Below are 17,992 nucleotides of genomic sequence, written 5' to 3' on the forward strand. Positions count from 1 at the left end.
ATGGGAAATATTGCAAAGGGAAAATGAATGAAGGAATTGCATAAAGGCCTTTAAATACACACCAGTCCCTGTCTGCAAAATCAGGCCTGGGGTCTGTACGCTGCAGCCCCCGTCCCGCGGAACAGCTCGCAGCCCGGCACAAGCAACCCGCACCGCACTGGGTTTGCTGGGAGTTCAGGAACCGCTGCACCAAACCCAACCTCAACTCCACCGACTCTGTCAAACGGTCATTAAGCAGGGAGTGAGGAGGGGAAGGCTTGCTGCTTTCGGGGATAACGCGTAGCATTTGAACTTTGCACACATCCAGACATTCCCAAGCTTGACTTGCTTATTAAAAAAAAAAAAATCATTCCTTACCTCTATTTAAAAAAAAGACAAAAACATTTCTAGTAGTTACTTCTGGTTTAGCATGTGAAAAGACTGAAACATCAGAGCACATAAAAAGAATTAAGCAAGAAAAAAAAAAGATCAATATTTTCTAATAAGTCACTTGCCTTGAAGGTTCAGAAAGTGACTGAACACTTCAAAACAAAGCTCCTGAGAGGTCCTTGGCACTGCTTGGAATGGCAGCTCCGGACTTCCCAGGGTTAACAACCCTCAGAGCTCCGCGTCTGAAATGGGAAAGTCAAATGACTCCTTTAGAAATACAAGAAATAATTTCCCCAAGGCACAGTGTAATCTGGTCATCTCCCAACAAAACATCTCTTTACAGAGCACATAAATATAGGTCTAAAATAAATAGCAAGAAATAAAACATCCAGTATAAGGAATTCAAGCAACAAACGCTATCCACAACTCACTGCTTTCAAGGTCATCAATAAGCACAAACAGAGACACCCGATCGGTGCCTCAGGGGAAGGAATCTGCCCTTGTCCCTGGTGGGGGAACAGCCAAAATCCCACATCAGGGCTGGCAGCCAGCGCAGTCCGACAGGTGCTCGCTCCGTACCTCCCAGGAAGGGGAGCCGCACGCTGCGGTACTGCCGGAGGCTGGGGAAAGCTCGGCTTCACCCCTCGCATCCCACAAACCTACGAACCCAAGGACGCTCGAAGGCAGCCGGGGCCGCACGCCATGCCAGCCGCCCGGGCGGAACGGCCCACGCAGCGGGATGGGGCGCGGGAAGAACAGCGCCTTTTCCACAAGTGCATCTGCGAGGGGAGGGGGGGGGGACTGTAACCTACACCTAAACCAGGAGTATCAGCCGTTTTGATGAAATAATCACAGTTCTCATTTGCAATAGCACGCTCGGCGGGGCACGGGTGGGAGCGCTCGGTGTGCCCCGCAGTAGCTAACTCCAGCAGGCAGCTCCGCGGCTGATGTGAACGGATTCAGCGGAGCACAGGCTGAGGCTCTCTGGATTTTGTGTGCACGTGAAAACTAATACAAGGTCTCAAGCTGATATTTTTTTTTTCTTGTAAACTAATGAAATTCAGTGGGTGATTTACCAGACACTCGTATTTCAAGATTTACTAATTTGTTTCTATAATACATTTAAGGAAAAGCGTGTCTTCTTTCACATAGGCATATTTAGGTGACTGTAATTTGGACAGAGGGAGGAACATGGGACAGCCACTTGCAACATTCATGTCATTCACTGGTCTCTGAAACGAAGCAGAAGTCAAGTCTGGGCGAAATGCATCAATAATATGTTCCCTGTTATTTTGGTCAAGCAACATAAACGTGACCTGAAAAACAGAATGCAGCAATGATGAGCTATTGAATGGAAAAATAAACCAGAAAATATCAGAGACAGAAGTGCAAACATGCTGCATCTCTATTGATAATTAAGTACAAATTATAATTGAATGTTTCACAATCTGCAAGTTCAGTTAATGTGAACAAAGGAGATTCTAATAGTTCCCAGGTGAAGTATTTAAAACTTTGCCACCTGCAAAATAAAATAAAATTAAATAAAGTAAGCAATTATTTCTTGGTTCAGAACTGCAGAGTCCAAAAACTTTTTCCTCTCTCTCCTGACAACTTAAACCCGGAGTTTGGTTACAGCCATTACGTTCATTCTGTTATTGTGGTTTGGAATGAAAAGAAACAGCTCAGTTGCCTGTACGCAAATATGTAAAAGACACAACCTAAATACCAGTATAGAACCTCCCCATCTCATTACCACTGTTATTAACTCACTGTTCTTTAGCTTTAAATGTGAAATGTGTGCAATAATTTTTAATGCAGTGAGGACTGGGAACTTTGATTTTTTTTTTTTTTTGGCTGCTAAACAGTAGTGCGGCTATTTATGTGAAAGGTTTACGGAATTATTACCACATGAAGGCAAGTGCGAGAACAGAGATCAGAGCCCTGTGCGTACTTTCACTGCTTTTCTAACCATTGCTGCCATTATCAGATTACACTTATAAAATGAGAAAAAATAAGATCAGGATCACATAAGACATCTATGGCACATTTGTAAGTAGAACTCTAATGTCATGTTTCTGACACCTGTGCTTCAGACAGAAAATCGTAATTCCCTCATAAATTGCTATTATCTATGTATAGCAAGAGCCAGGAAAAAATGCGTCTCTGGCTTTAGCCCAGGTGGACGCAGGTTGGGAGGCTTCAGACACCAGTATTCTGGTGCTTGAAAATCCTACAAGGCAAAGTATGGAATCTCGGTAAGAGCGGCTTTCCCTGAGTGCAAATCACTCCCTTCAGAGACAAATTATTACACAAGATTTGAGTCTGGCTAATAGCCATGGGAGAGGAAAACGGGAAAACGCTCTAACTTCCACTAAACTCAAAAGTCCCCTTGTGTTCACTGGGAGAAGCGTTGGGTTTACGCTAGGATCAGATCCGAAAAGGTTGCCCTTCTTACCTTGTGTCTGAAAGGCCACGGGAGCAGCGCATCGTAGTCTCCTTTCATGACAACAAAGAACAGGGACACGTGGGTTCCTTTTCCTGTCCCATCGCCATTCAGATAAACCCTCAGACAGACCTTGTAGCCATACTTTGCAGTGTAGAAAGCTGAAAATCAGAACTCTTCATTAGTAAAGCCTCCTTTGAAAAAAAGACATAACGAGTCTTCTGACATATCGGAAAAGATAGTGTATGACATGTTTTGCTATCACAGAGATGAGAACAGACAAATCAGTACACCCTGGAGATTGTAAGCAATGAAAATCCAGTGGCTGGAATACTTTTAGTGCCTCACGCCTCCATGAAAAATTACTAATCAAATTACTTCTCACATGGGAGATAACTGCCGCAGAAAGCCATTCGGTAGCATAAGCACCCAGCCGTGGGTTAGACGAGACAGATCCAGCAGATGTCACTGCAAGTAGCTGCGGCAGAGGGCAAATTGCAAAATGAAAGCCCAGAATAGAACACAACTCTCTGGATGAGCACATCACACCTGCCCTGAATTGCAGGCAGGAGAGCATGAAGTCTTTGCATAAACAGCATTTTAGCTTAAGGAGCCATTTCAAAGGACCTGTCCACATGAGCAGAAAGAAGCACCGTTCTAGAGAAATCGGTAGGTTTTCTAAAGGACTGGGTTTTGCTAACACACATATATGTCGTGTTTTACCTGGTGAATACAAACTGACTGTTCTTCCAGTCACAGAGTCTTGTAACTTCCTGCCAACATCTGTTATTTTCCACAGAAAGACCCCATCGTAGGAAGCTTGCTCGGAGAACAGAAGACTCTTATGAAGACTGCTCAGGCCTGCATCCTTCTGCGTCAGGCACCGGTGCAACTCTGCAACCTAGAAAAAACAGATCAGTTTTCAATCAACTCCCCTCTCCAGGCTGTCATGCTGCAGAAATGGCAGAATCGTTCTGGAGACGTCATGTTCTGGAGAGTCTCCCTTGATTTCGTTTCAAGTGACAGTTATATACCAGCACATAAGGCAAAAAAATGGATAGATGGTTGTTCGGTCCTCCAGGCATAATGCTGCTTTAAGAGGATCTGTCAATTAAAACAGCTGTCTTGTTTGCTCACAGTCTGATCATGGCAAATTCTGATTGATGATTCTATGAAATTCTGAACGTTCAAAACTCTCAGGACTATCCAAGTATCTAAACACAGATTTAGATAATAAATATTAAGAGATCCCCATTTGAAAATTTATCCAAAACAACAAAAGGATCCTGTAGATGTGTCCAGAACTTAACACTTCACAGCTCAAATTCCTGTTCCCATCCCTGTCCTGATCTCTACACCACCTCTCTCTGATATGTGTAAATATTTGTTATCGTCTATAGAACAAGCACCAGACAATGCTTATCATAACTATTTACCTTCAGTTCTAGGCCTCGTATTATATTTTGATCGAGTTCACTCTGTCTCCGAAAGGCTGTGATTTCCAAATTAGAGGTCTCCACCTCTTTATTGAGCACTGCCACGATATTCTCAAACACGTGCAGCTTATTTTCTAGCTCAGAAATCACTTTCTCCCTCACAAGTTGTTGCAGAACAGATTCATCTTCAGAAACAGAAGATCCAGGAAAACAGTCTACTTCCAGATCCCCATTGCTTTCCAGGCCCCCCGGGATCTGCAGATCAGAGATGCTTTTTCCTGCACCATTCACATTCAGCTCTGACTGCGGGATGAAACCGTTTGCAGCTTTGGCAGCAGCGCACAAGCTCGCCTTCAGTTGCTTTATGTGCTGCAGCAGAAGCAGCATGTGGGCTCCAACTGCAGTTTTCTCATGCTCCTTTATCTTCTCTTTGCTTCCCTGTAAGAAGAGATACTGTCAATACACTTTCCAAACAACTACCGTAATTGGCCTGAGGCCAAATCAAGCAACGTTCCCTTCAACTTCTTGGGAGAGCCACGGATGGAAAAGCTGTGAGATACAGGTCCCGCTACACAGCAGCTGACTCTCAGAGGAGACACGAAGAGAGGAAAACCAACCAGCCCTCCAACGATCAGTTTAGGCTGTGTACACGTGCTACGTAAAAAGAAAACAATTCCCTACAATTTCTGGATTAAACAAGTTGCCAGGCAGAGTCCCAGCAAGGTTCCCAAATAAGCCAAATTTGATATATACGCTGTGCACAAAAGATGAGACAAGGCAACAGATGCCAACTGAAATGCAAAGAAGCCCCATTACTGTTTTAAGACATGTTACCCTGAAGGGAATACCCAAAACAGAAGAACAGCAGAATTGTAACAAACATCTATTTTCATCTGAAGTGAATGCACAGTGCAAGATAAAGAGTATCGCAGGCTGAACTGCACCTTACCCACGCTGTGTACCCATGGCAGTTCCAACATCACCTCTGCTGATCTACTGCAAGCGGGCAGACTTTCTCTCTTTTCTTAAAGATAAACTGAAATCAAAGCCTACTACCTTGAACACAGAGGCTGGCGAGACCAAAGGTACAGTGGGGAGCTGTACGCCATTTGAGACCTTCCCAAAAGCAGCCGTTTCACTCACCCTAAATGAACAGCCGACTTCAGAAAAACGACATCCATCCTTGTTGATTAAGGGTGTAGAGAGGTTCTGTTGGAAAAAAAAAAGGAAAGAAAATAATCAAATACCAATTGGAAGGGATTCTTCTATTTACCTACAAACAACTAGGCCGCAATCCCAGCAGGATAAATCAGGTTAAGTCAAGGCATTACCACAGGTTACAATGTCCAACGAGCTTTGAAAATTCGTTAGTGAATCAATCAAGAGTGTGGTTGATTGCAAATTTCTTGCACGCAGCCTGACAGTTAAGTGTCTGTCTAACAGACTCCATAATGATACAACATAATTTAACAAACCACAGCGGTCTCCTAGTAATAACTCATAAATAAGCTGCCAATAAGCACAGTGGCCCACCACAATGGGTAACACCACGCAGGCAGCCTCTCCCACCCTCTGCCTGCTCGTTGAGAATGCACAGAAGAGCTGTGTCGTACCGCACGTCCTGGGAATGAATGGATCTATCAGACCAAACGCTCTAAGTGACGTTCAAATGTAGTCCCTTTCACAACCAATGCATGTCTCTTCCAATATGCTGCTATACAGCATGTTCTTCTTTTGCTCATGTGGGTCTCCACAAATATTTGAAAGGAAAAAAAAAAACCTTTTCCCCTTTTTTGTAAGATTAATTGAGAAGATAATTTAATAAAGTAATTGTGGGAGCAGGGAAGAGAAGGTAGTCAGCAGAGCTATACTGGGATGTAAAAAGCACCCAAATCACTGCCATATCTGAAGATGTTCTCAGATTTTCATTTAATCTAAATGAACAAGTGATACTTTTATGAACTGAAATAAAGCTGCATTGCAATCACCCATCTTTTACCCACCTTTTCCTTTGATGGTGTTTCTGTTTGCACACGTTTCTGTTCCTTACATAAATTGCCTTCACATGAATGTTCCTGCCATTAAAACAAGAAGGAAAGAATTCAGTACGTTAATAAAATCATTGAGCATCTTTCTTTACAAGGCTTTGAAACAAAGCTGGTGTTTGGGATTGCTATTCCCATTTTACAGAAACCTAGGGATTTGGGAGGCTTTTCTACAAGAAACTCTGTGTTATGGAAGAAAAAGGTTACAATAAGTTTCCTGCTTTTCTCTTGGAAGGTGTGGATTTAAGGAAGAGTAAAGGAAGGAAAGGTAACTTCCCCAGGAGCACTACGAGCTCCACAACACACGGTGCAAAATCCTGTACCCCTGTCCAGAGACTGCCCGCTCTGGGCCTCGCTACGCAATAGGCTGCAGAGTTCTCTGGCTTCTTTTTAGAGGAAATAACGTTCAGAAATTGGGGACGAAAGCACATCTGCTAAAAGTGGGTTCTGCTGTCCCCTGTACGATGAATTGCAGACTCAGAGGTTTCCCAAGCTCAGCCTCTAAGCTGACTGCTCTTCTTCTCAGCCTAGCAGGCGTGTTCGGTGACGGATCTCCAGATGCAATACCTGTTAAGTGGAAGTACAAAGTGTGATCTTTCGCTTGTGGGGCCCAAAGCTTTTGGAAACTACTTACAGATGCTTTGCAAGGTCACCCTGGGAAATTTGATACAAGATTGGCAATGTACAAGTCTTGCCCAGTTCAAGCCACAGCTATATGCACACTCTCACGCACACATATAGGTACACACACATATATATGCGATGACATGCAGGTGGATTGCAGAACAGAAAGCAAATATACAGGAAACCCAAATATAAACTCTTCTTGCATTGACTCCATATAGTTTGCTTAATTTGCAGACCCTTCTTGCATCCTGCTTATTAACATTTCGGAGGCTGGAATCCAAATTTTCCATCATGATGTGCTAATGCAAAATGCATTACCACTCAGAGGAGACTTCCTGCCATTTCTGGCTCCAAGAAGGGTAAAGTAATCCTCCTGCCATTGGTTCATACGACTGTAATATGTGTATTTAACACAGCAACTGTCAGCTTTCCATTCATAGTGTTCAGGGGGGCTGTCTTTAATCTTTATAAATGCCTTTCCCTGCCAGTACATTTCATATAGCAGTCTAGAAATTTTCTGATAAAGCCATTGCAGCAACCCTCAAGTCTCCCCTGCAAAGAGTCCTAAGGTTTCTCTTTTGATCCTCAGAAATACAGCCATAGGTTTTTCTCACTCTCTAACTCATTTTTAATACTCTGCATCTTAGCTATTGCACAAAGTATGCCTTTATTTTATTCCTTTCTGCTATTTGACTCCTTCAGAGCGCTGATTTCTTGAGGGGGAGAGGGGCTGGTAAGAAGTTTCTTTAAAATATGGAAATGCAAAAATCACAAGACCAATAACTGATTGGCCAAGACAGAGAGCACCACAGCAGTGCCCAAAACTTACTGTGTGCTCCCAGAGGATTGTGGATAAATGGAATACACACAAATAATCAAAATTCATATGCCACGTAACTGCAAATTTAATGAAGCAGATCACGTAACCAGCAAAATTCCAATTTTACAAATACTAAGACGGGCAGAGAAAAATCAGCATCTCAAGGCCAATCCCCTGCTTGGTTGCCAAGGTTTCCTAACCAAAAAATTAATTAGATGATAGCTAACCGGAATGAGTGGGAGGAAAACAGTTCTTTACTGCAGGAAAATGAAGCCCGCTGAGGTGGATCTGTGGTATCACAGACCTCTGAACAGAGAAAGGTGCTCAGGGAACGCTCTGGCAGCTCGGGTTTCCTCCCCAGCCCGCATACTGCACTTACAGAAGGCTGAAAGGGATTAAGCGTTGCCACCTTCTGGTATTTACGGTCTGTCTGAAACACTGGATTTAGCCCTGGTAAAATGTGCCTGGGTCCAGATATTCTTCTCTCTCTCTGTAAGAGTTAGTAAGATATGAAGAGCAGAGGCAAAAGCTTCCCAAGAAGCACATTTTAGCAAGAGCGCCTTGTTCTTACCCCAGAGGGACTGTTACCCCCGTGCTGAGTAAATCTTACAGCTCAGTATTTGGAAAGGCATAAATTTGTGACAGTTACGACGGGCAAAGCTATCCACTACTATTTACTTTGGGCTACATTTTTGAGATATTCCCAACCTTCCTGCCACGTCAGTCTTAGATCACTATGCCCCCATTCCAGGACAAAACTCCAAGGCTGGCAATTATTCTCTTTAAATCATCTGGAGGGAACAATATTCATTCGGCTACACCCCAAAAGAGTGTCACCCCAGCAACACGTTCTGTGATAACAGAGCCCACAGGGTCAGAAGTTAGGTGGGGTTGTTCTCAGAGCTTTCAAATCAAAAGACACATAGCGGTGTTAGCAGGCGTAGGGCATCTCTCATTCATGCCGCTATTGCTTTGCTCCAGGAGTTTTTAATCACAAAATGTAAACAACAGCCGATGCCCTTCCATCATGAGGCTGCGAAGTGTGCCACTGAAGCTGTATCTTCGGCAATCTCTTCATACAAGAGCAGATAATTTTCTACCACTTTTCATCTGCCCCACCACACCATTTCCTCCTTCAGCTCCACGGAAGAGTTTCTACTAGCTCACTTTATGCCCTCAGACCACTCCCAGAATTTGTACTGTGCCACATCTACAAAAATGGGTAAAAATAAGGAGTACCTTTTTTTTAAGATAAAATGAATGTATAAAGGCACTTAAAATCTGCAAGTCAGTAACACATAACATTGCCCTGCTATCAGAATTTTGAGCACTGACTAAGTTATTACTTCTAAGAAAGAATGGAAAAGGTTTAATAACACAAATTTAAAAGTTCGATGATCAATGACATTCTTCTGTAAAAAAAAAAAAAGGCTGTTTTGAAGAGGATTTTGAGCAAATGCTGGGGACAGAGCGTTACCCTGTGTAGATATAGATACAGGCTGTACACACATACATTTTGCAAGTCCCTGTCACAACAGTGGGAAACACAACTTAAACATAAAAAATATAAATTAAATATGTTTAAATAGTCACTGAGAAATTTCTGGCAGACTCAGAGTATGCTCTTCCTGGTCTGTAGGGACACTGCTGCTAATTTGGAGAGTTATACCTGGTCACATCTAATAGAAATACTATCAGACAAAAGCCTGCTTGACAAATTTTGGGGCAGTTTGAGTAAAACTCCAGCCACTTTCAAGATCTCTTCCCTGCCGCTGTCTGTGTCCTTCTGCTTCTTACCCACCTCATACTGGGACACACGCTTTGAGACAGGAGGTGGAACATGGGCTGCCTGAGCACTGGATGAGCACACAGATACTTCCCTCTGTGTTGTAACATCACAAGCAGACTATCAAATACAGCTTATCTTTCCCTCCAACACATGCATGGCAAAATTAGCAAACTCAGGAAAACTATATGTTCTCCAAGTGCACGAGCATTCATGAAATCAGGATGAAAAACGTCATGACAGATTATTTAAGCCATTAATATAAAGCCCTCATTTGAAACAGAGAAATGCTCTTACTTGGTATTCAGTACTGGATAAGCTCCGCTTACACTTCTGACACATTGTCACATTATTAACACATCCATTTTCCAAATGATCTGCAAGTTTCTTTCTCATCACCACGTGTCCACAACCAGTGTGACAAGGGATTAAAGCATATTCACATAAACTCTGATGCTCCTGGAAGTAAAAAGTTATAAAGCACAATGTAAACTGCAGACATGCATTAATCTACAAATAATCCTCATTCTGCCAGCCTGGATACTTGCTTTGCACTTCTGCTAATCTTAGGTAAAGTCCCACTCCACAATGTTACCGAGATTACTGATGAAAAATTCACCAACTTTACTGTGGCTTTTTTCTTAATTCTTAACTTAAAAAAGCAACAACAACAACCACCAACTTTTGATAAATTTAAACATGAGCTCTCCCTTGAGCCGTCTCCCTAGTGCTTTTGTTTGAAAATAACATGATCCTGGTCCCAGCTTTTTGCCTTGTTTTAGAGGATCCCTAACTTTTAGCCTGGTTTTTTATTCGGGGGGTTGTTTTTTTGGTTGGGGTGGGTTCTTTTTTTTGGTGGGGTTTGGTGGGGGGGTTGAGCACTGAAACCACCCTGCTCTGCCTGGAAGGATGAATGTGGTTCGTCTGCTGCCATCTCTGCATAGCATAAAACAATGGACATGTGACACCTTCTGTGCAACAATTAGGACACAACCCTTAACTATATTAAAAATCACTTTTAAAACCTTTCCTTTTCATTATTTGCATCCTCTCATCTCAACAAGGAAAAATATCGGCATTACTTCATTCATAACTACATGTAACAGGTCTACTTTCAGATTCTTAAAAACACAGTATTTCAGTAAAAACTATTTCCTCTGACCTCTTTTACCAAAGCTTCTGTAGGCACTGTGTCACAACTGATTTTGTCTTTAAAGGGAGATGACTGTCCCCTACAGAACAGGCTCAGAAATGCCAATTTGAATCACACGCCCAACTCTCAAATCAATTTTGCCATGTATTCATGCTGAGAGGGGCTCCAATTCTCAACACTATGAAGCTAAGCAAACTGGGTAGATTCTTCCTTAAAGAGGAATACACTCAAACAGAAAATTTCTGCAAAATTAGCAAAGAAAAGGCAGCAGCACCTCAGATGCCTATCAGATACACAGTCACACAAGGTACATAGCAGATTCCCTGTTACAAATGCAGAAAGACCCTCTGTTCCTACACCAGGAGACCAAAATAGATCTGCTTTAGTATCAGAATTATTGCATTTTTTCATTATTCTAATTTGCATGGCTGATTCACAGATCTCACCCATCTAAATATTTAACCTGGGCACTTCGCATCAGTTTGAAAAGAGTGATGAACACATTGAATCCTTAAGAGTAATTTACGTGGGAGGAAATTATTTCTCCTATAAAAACATACTAAGGATATTGCCCATAACAAAGTCCTGGAGACTGAAGTATTCTGGTCTGGCAAAACCTACTTGTAGCATCCTTGCATCTAAATAATAAGTAAACCCACTGGAAAAAGAAAATCATAGTTGATGTAAATTTGTACAACATGAATTTCATAGTCATTCAGGATGTTCTGGATTTGGTCAAAGCCCTACTAAAGCTAATGTCATGTTTTTAGACAGTCTGTCGGTATAAATCATGATACCTTTGCTGATTCTAATGACGTTGCATTAATTTGTGTTTGCTGAGAACCTAGTTTCATTGTCTCTCTGTCCCCATTCAAGTAAGAGTGCACGTTAATTTAAATAAACTGCCTTTAAACATACTTCAAATTTTTTCATGATACCAGACCAACTGCATCCAAGGGTCACACAGTGTACTTTGAGTTCAGAAATCTCTTTATTAATGGCAGCATCACCAAAAGCCTGGAAAGTAAACACAGTAAAGAAAAAACACTGGTCAGAAAGTACTCCAGCATGCCTTTTTGACATAGGAATAAATGATTTTGACTGTGTCAAAATTTCAGATCTTGATATATCCCTTTTTTTTTTAATTTACTGTACTGTACATTTAAATGTACTGCAATAAGACTCTCTAACCTAGCAAGTTAAACTTAGTGTATTAGAAGCCCAAATAATTATTAAATAATTTCTTCCATACGGTTCAAAAATAAACTATTTGATGTGATATAAATTTACTGAAAATATGGCTAGCCAACTACAGCTATTATGTTAAGTTTCTTTTCACAGAAGCCTGAAATATGTTACATGCAATGAATGTGCTGACAGGACCCAAACTATAGGGTGCTTCGATGTGCCACTCATAATGAATGCATTTCATTATTGGGGTCATTAACACCTCCTAAATGTGCTGCAGAGAGGACTTGAGACTGTTCTGCAGTAAGAGTACATTTCTCCGACCATGGCTGTTTCCATTTACTATGGCACTGTGTACTAAAGAAATGTAAACCATATGTGAGTGGGTTGTTGTTTTTTTTTTTGTACTACGTAGATTTTTTTATTACGTTAACCATGAAAAAATGTACTATTATTATGTAAATTATGAAACACTACACATTTTTAAGATTACATCTTGCACAATCGAAATAGGTACACTGACACAAGAACGAGCCCTGCTAAAGTTAACAGCATGTTTTTAGATAACTCTGTTGGTAAGTGCACAATACAGAGGACTGCAGATTTCCCATGTAAAAACACAAAGTACGGCAAGAACTGGGGGGATGAACTTTACAAAGAGAGGGAGGAAAGTATTTACAAATGATGCCCACATTTCCACAAAGTTACTGAAATTCTACACAAGCTAAAAAAATAAGCAAACAAAATTATCAGAATCAACATTCCTGATTGTTCTGTTTTTATATCTAGATACAAGACATTTGTACTTACCTACATTTGTCATATTAAATCACACAAAAGAAGCCAATTCCACGAATGGTAACAACGAGATACATTTCTATATGCAGTCTCATAGAAACTCATTTCCTAATCTCAACCTGCAAGCAAAGTCCAGAACTTTGCACACAAATTGCAAACAACTCCACAAACAAGGAATTAAAAAATAATCACGTAGGCTGTACAAAGCATGTCTGGCTCCATCTGTATATATGGAAGAGCATACGTAATAAGCTAGCAATCAATGTACAATTACTGAAAGCATACCAGCCCTATCCTCTAAGACATTCTAGCCTAATTTATGAGCAAAATCAAAGAAAAGAAATTCAAGTTATCAGGCACATGGTGGCTTTTTCCCCCTGTGTCATAACAGAAAAACTCCAGGAATTTCCTGACATTACAAAATAGATCATTTAAAATATATTTAACTACAGGGACAGTCCCAGCAGCACATGGGTTTCTTACTGCTGTGTGCGCTCCCTGTGCTTTTTGTTTCACACTTGTAGTTGCTAAATCATTATGGACACTGCTCGGTAAAAAGCAAGGCAGGAAATCCTCATCTCTTCTTTTATCTGCACAGGTCACTGCTTCGAAATATTCACCTGCACCTCTGCCCTCTTATCTGGGAACCTGAGTTTGCACAGAACTTCTTTAGGGACCTGAGTCAGACCCTCATACAGTAAATGGGATAACTCTCACTGACATGAGTGCTCTGGGTCAAACAGAAGGAAACAGAAAATATTTTCTCTAATTTGATATATTGCAGTTGCATATCTCCCCTCTTTCATTTTAAAGCTATTTCAAAGGAAGATACTGCTGATGTTGGTCACAGGTGGCTGCCGTGGCACACGTATCTGCCCAGTCCCACCTGTCCCAGAGCTGGCTGTGACACAAGTGGAGGTCCCATCCACAAACCGCTGCCAGATGCACTCCTCTGCCCCACACAATGTGTACCTTATGGCCTCTAGCTAAGGGAGGACCCCGGTATACAGCTCACGTGGTCAGGAACATCAGCTAGCGACAAGTTTAACAAACAGATCAATCAGACCAAAAGCTTTCCAGGATAAACCTAGTGGTCTGCAGCTGAACCAGGATCTTCAGTTGCTCCAACACAGCCAGAGAGGGCAGAGCCCCAAGTGATTCGTACTCAGTTCAGGGCACAGAACAGTCCCCTAAGCCAGTCCCATGAATGACGGCACATAGGGTGTGAGCAGAGGCTTGGGAGGATGCCCCCACTCCTCTAACTGATTTCAGTGACACCTGTAGATGCTCGGTAACTGATACTGATGAACAGCACCGCAATAAGACTTGAAGTATATGTTGTATAGGAAAAGATTATAAATTAACAGTGTAACAGGGAAGGGATGGGAGTTACCATAGAAATAGATCTTGGAATAAGCTAAGGCAAACAGTCCCTGATAGGGACTTTCTTTTCCTTGTGTAGGTATCTTATTTAAAATATAAACACCTAAACAGATAGCATAGGAAATAAACATTAAGCAAAACCACAAGAAAGGTAAAGCAGAGATTATCAGGAATAGATACAAAGAATAAACCTGCTAAATTATCTTCATTATTCGTGTGGTTTACAAACTCCAACCGTTTGTTGTAAGTTGATCTATACAGGCAGATCCTCATGCTTTCACGATGATCAGCTTCACTCTCAACAGGCATAAGAATCTGCCCAGGCAGATCAGCCTGCGAGAGCAGGACCCTGTTTACAGCAACCCACCCACAGACTTTGCAGAAAGTCCTGGCAGACTTAGCGAGAATCCCACAGCAGAGAAATACCGAAGTTGTAAGAGAACTGACAGTCAACATAGAATAAGAAGTTCATAAGGGTACCTATTTGCGGTTACATGATGTGTGAAAATCTGTTAGTGGAAAATTTATTGCAGAATTGAGGATTTTTTCTGAGATATTATCAAGTTCAGCATCAACTGTAAATTCATTATTTTGCTGCAGCCGCTTCCTAAACTTCACCTCACTGCCAGATGCCTATTGGGCTTCAGTTTTCCCTAACTAATTTAGACAGAATGTGTGTCTGGGTATTCCTGCATGTAGTCAGAAAGGAGGGAAAAAGACAAGCTGGGACTGAGCCCTATGGCCCAGTTTGCATTCAGGATATAGAACAGCGCAGTGGTCTGCCTGGAAAGCCACACAACAGCAAAAGAGACCTGCACTGTTAAATTACTGATGAAATGTTTGCCAGTGCATAGTTTCTATCAATTATTATGTTCAGCTCTATGTTTTCCATTATTTCCTCCAGATAACCTGGCTGTCAAAATACTTTCTAGGCAATACAGCTGGCTAGCTGGCCAACACCCTTCTTTTCTTTAAGCTTTTTTTCTTAGAGATGCTCCACCTGTAAGTTTGGTAATGTGTTTGAGGGTACAGAAAACCATGAGATCTGAAAATCCCCAGGGTACTTACTAAGGATAGTAAGTAGCAGCTAAGACATAATATCACAAGTAGGAAAGCACCGGTTTACTCTGAGACAATAAAAAGTTAATTATATGGAAGAGTATGGGATTTTATGTTGCGGATCCCGATGGACTTGGAAAGTCCTAAGGCTGCCATTATACCTTTATAAATCAAAACCTGTGGGAAATCCAAATGATGAAAGGATAAGTTAAAATGTGTAACTATCACTTGCTGTCACATTTTATATTATTTCTTCCCAAACCATAGTCCACTGATGACTTTAGAGTTGCCCAGAGAATGGTTAATGATAAATTTATGAACTGTGAACTAAAACTTACCCTTTCTTCTGCCAGTAGGCTTCCCTCACTTAAAGTGCTGGGATCTTCCTCTTTACATTTCTGGCAAATCGCATTTTTATTGTTTCTGGCAAAAAGAAAGAAGAAAGAAAGAACAATCAGTTGGTGTACTGTAGTTTAGGACGTCTTTGTATAGACACTGATACAAATTAGAAACATGGAAATTGTAATTTCCACTCAGAATCCATAGACCTTGTCCATTAAAGGGCCAATTCTTGAACACACATCAAAAAAACCCCGCTGTTCTATTCCTCAAGACTAGGACTAGGCCCATAAATCTTATCTGTATCGCAGCAAAATAAGAGCACCCTGGATGATAAAAAACAATAAAACTGGGAAACTATTTATCTCATGAATTATGCAAAAAAACACCATGTAGGAAAGGTAACATGAAAACGAAAGTCTTTTAAAAGACAGAAAATACCCATTTTCCCCCCAACAGATATATAGACTTCAAATTACAAAGATCTAGTAGAACCAGTGCAGAACTGAGTTCCAGCGTGTTAACATCCTACTGCACCCAAAAAAGGTTTTGATCTACTCTCAAAATATTTAGCATAGAGTTTTATACAGGAAAATTGAAAAATAAAACTTTACTAGAGGTGTCATTTCATTCCCAGTGCTGTTTAGCACCCAGGCAAATCATGAACTAACACAGACCAAGAAGTTCAACAGAAAAGCATCCATCCAACTGGAGCATGACCAGTACTGTACTAATGTACAACTGTACTAATGAGCTTGTTTGAGCCAGTTTCCCTTTGTGCTAGAAGACTCTAGTGGAAAGACGTAACAATTCCGGTTATGTTCTGCTGAGAGTTTTCTGAATTTACAGTGTATGTTGCTTCATTAAGGGGCTTTTTTCTAGATTTACAGTAATGGATTTATGTAAGTTGGTCAAATACATTAATTTCAGTACATTTTTACATTATTATACATTGATCTTCAAATCATAAGCGGCCAGTGCATTGACTCAGCTTCCCAGGTGCCCCACACTGTGATCAGAGCTAGGACTGCATGAACTGGCATACGCAAACTAGCTTACTAATAACATCCATGAGAAAGCGCAGTAACAGCCTTTAGACTTACTGAGCCAGTACTAAAGCCCAGTCACTGAATCCTGACAGCTGCTGTTTTCCAAAACATCACACTAAAGGCAGCTCATATTCATAGAACTGTACTGCAATTTCACCTCTCACCTGCAGGGCAGACATAACCTTTTCCAAAGGCTCCGGATCAAGGCATAATTGTCCAAAGAAAAGGCAGGATAGAAGCAGCTAATCCATCAAAGCAAATTCCCACCTAGCCCCTGGCTTTCAGGTTCTCCAGGACAATGGTTGTCATTGTTCATCACAGCAGCAGCACTTTGACATATAGTGACCCAGCTGCTGAGTTATTAAAAAAAACCTCTAAGATAATGTTCATTAAAACCCCATGACATCACTTATCAAAGGACTGTAAAGTCCCATGGAAGTATTAAGTCAACCTTGCACTAGTTCTTCAAGGTTAAATCAGTATCGTTATCTTACACTTACATCTGGAAAAAGTGACATCTGTCAAGCCCAGTACTACAGCCTTCCCCTCCCTGCAGACTTTCACACTGGAAACAACAAGGAGGCAGAGAGCAGCCCACAGTCCACCGCAGGTAAGTACGTCCAGAGAGTGAAGCGGCTGTGGTCCGGCGGGCCAGGTAGCCACAGACTCATCTCCTGAGCACAGCGGCATGACGCAGCTCTCAGGAGCACTTGCAGCCACAGAATTCGCCATGGCATTGTGACCGTCTGTAGCAAGGACCTACCGTACGATCCAGGAGAGGCAGGCTGAGCAGTACCTATGCCCACAGAGCGTTTGCAGGGCTTTCTTCAGAATGTTATTGCAGTTGCTGCACAGGTACTTCTGATCAGGCACATCCTCACAAATGCTAGTGGGATATCCAAAAGGAAATTCATTTTCATCAGGAGAAGAGCCGGGGACATCCTGGGGGCCTCTGGTTGTTTTCTCAGCCATCTGAAGTAAATGACTGTCAGAGATAAGGGGAAAAAAAAAAAGGTGCTCAAACAAGCTGGCACACGCTCACTTTAATGTGAGAGAATATATCAGGCATCAAAGTCCACAAGCAGCTCCAGTAATCTAGTGATCTGTTCAATTGAGTCTGTAGCTGACATGCCTGACTAAATGTCACAGTGGGGTTTGACTAGTTACCAGCAGGAAATTACTGTACAGATTTAAAATTTCCCTCAAACACAACATGAAAATGGACAATGTATTAAAATGAAGGGTTGGGGTTTTCTTTCCTGAGTTTTTTAGCTTGTAGAAAGATGAAGTAAATATTGCCATCATCTTAGAGCTACAACTCCATCACTCCACATCACAATTATTTCCTGTAGAGTAAATCCCCAACCACCTTCAATTCCCAGCAGCCAAAATTCATGATTACACTTTACAGATGCAGAAACTGAGCAACCAATGTGTTTACAGTGACTTTCCTGAAGTCATAAAACTAATGCCGGAATGAAAAAAGAAAACGCAAGT

At 41.6% G+C, this 17,992-nt stretch overlaps 1 protein-coding gene across 1 annotated transcript; it reads right to left on the reverse strand.

Annotated features, from left to right (window-relative positions):
• Window positions 1–1,172: 1,172 nt before the first annotated feature.
• On the reverse strand, window positions 1,173–17,467 carry TRAF1 (TNF receptor associated factor 1; the record flags this gene model as incomplete). The annotated part of the gene is made up of 10 exons (XM_082492645.1): window positions 1,173–1,685; window positions 2,825–2,973; window positions 3,536–3,713; window positions 4,249–4,686; window positions 5,392–5,457; window positions 6,252–6,323; window positions 9,824–9,985; window positions 11,598–11,696; window positions 15,446–15,530; window positions 17,259–17,467. 10 exons carry the CDS (start codon window positions 17,465–17,467, stop codon window positions 1,470–1,472), a joined length of 1,674 nt encoding a protein of 557 aa, XP_082348771.1. The 3' UTR covers window positions 1,173–1,469.
• Window positions 17,468–17,992: the final 525 nt, after the last annotated feature.

This window comes from Vanellus vanellus (genome assembly GCF_965231255.1).
Source record: "Vanellus vanellus genome assembly, chromosome: 18".
In the NCBI taxonomy this organism is placed as follows: Eukaryota; Metazoa; Chordata; class Aves; order Charadriiformes; family Charadriidae; genus Vanellus; species Vanellus vanellus.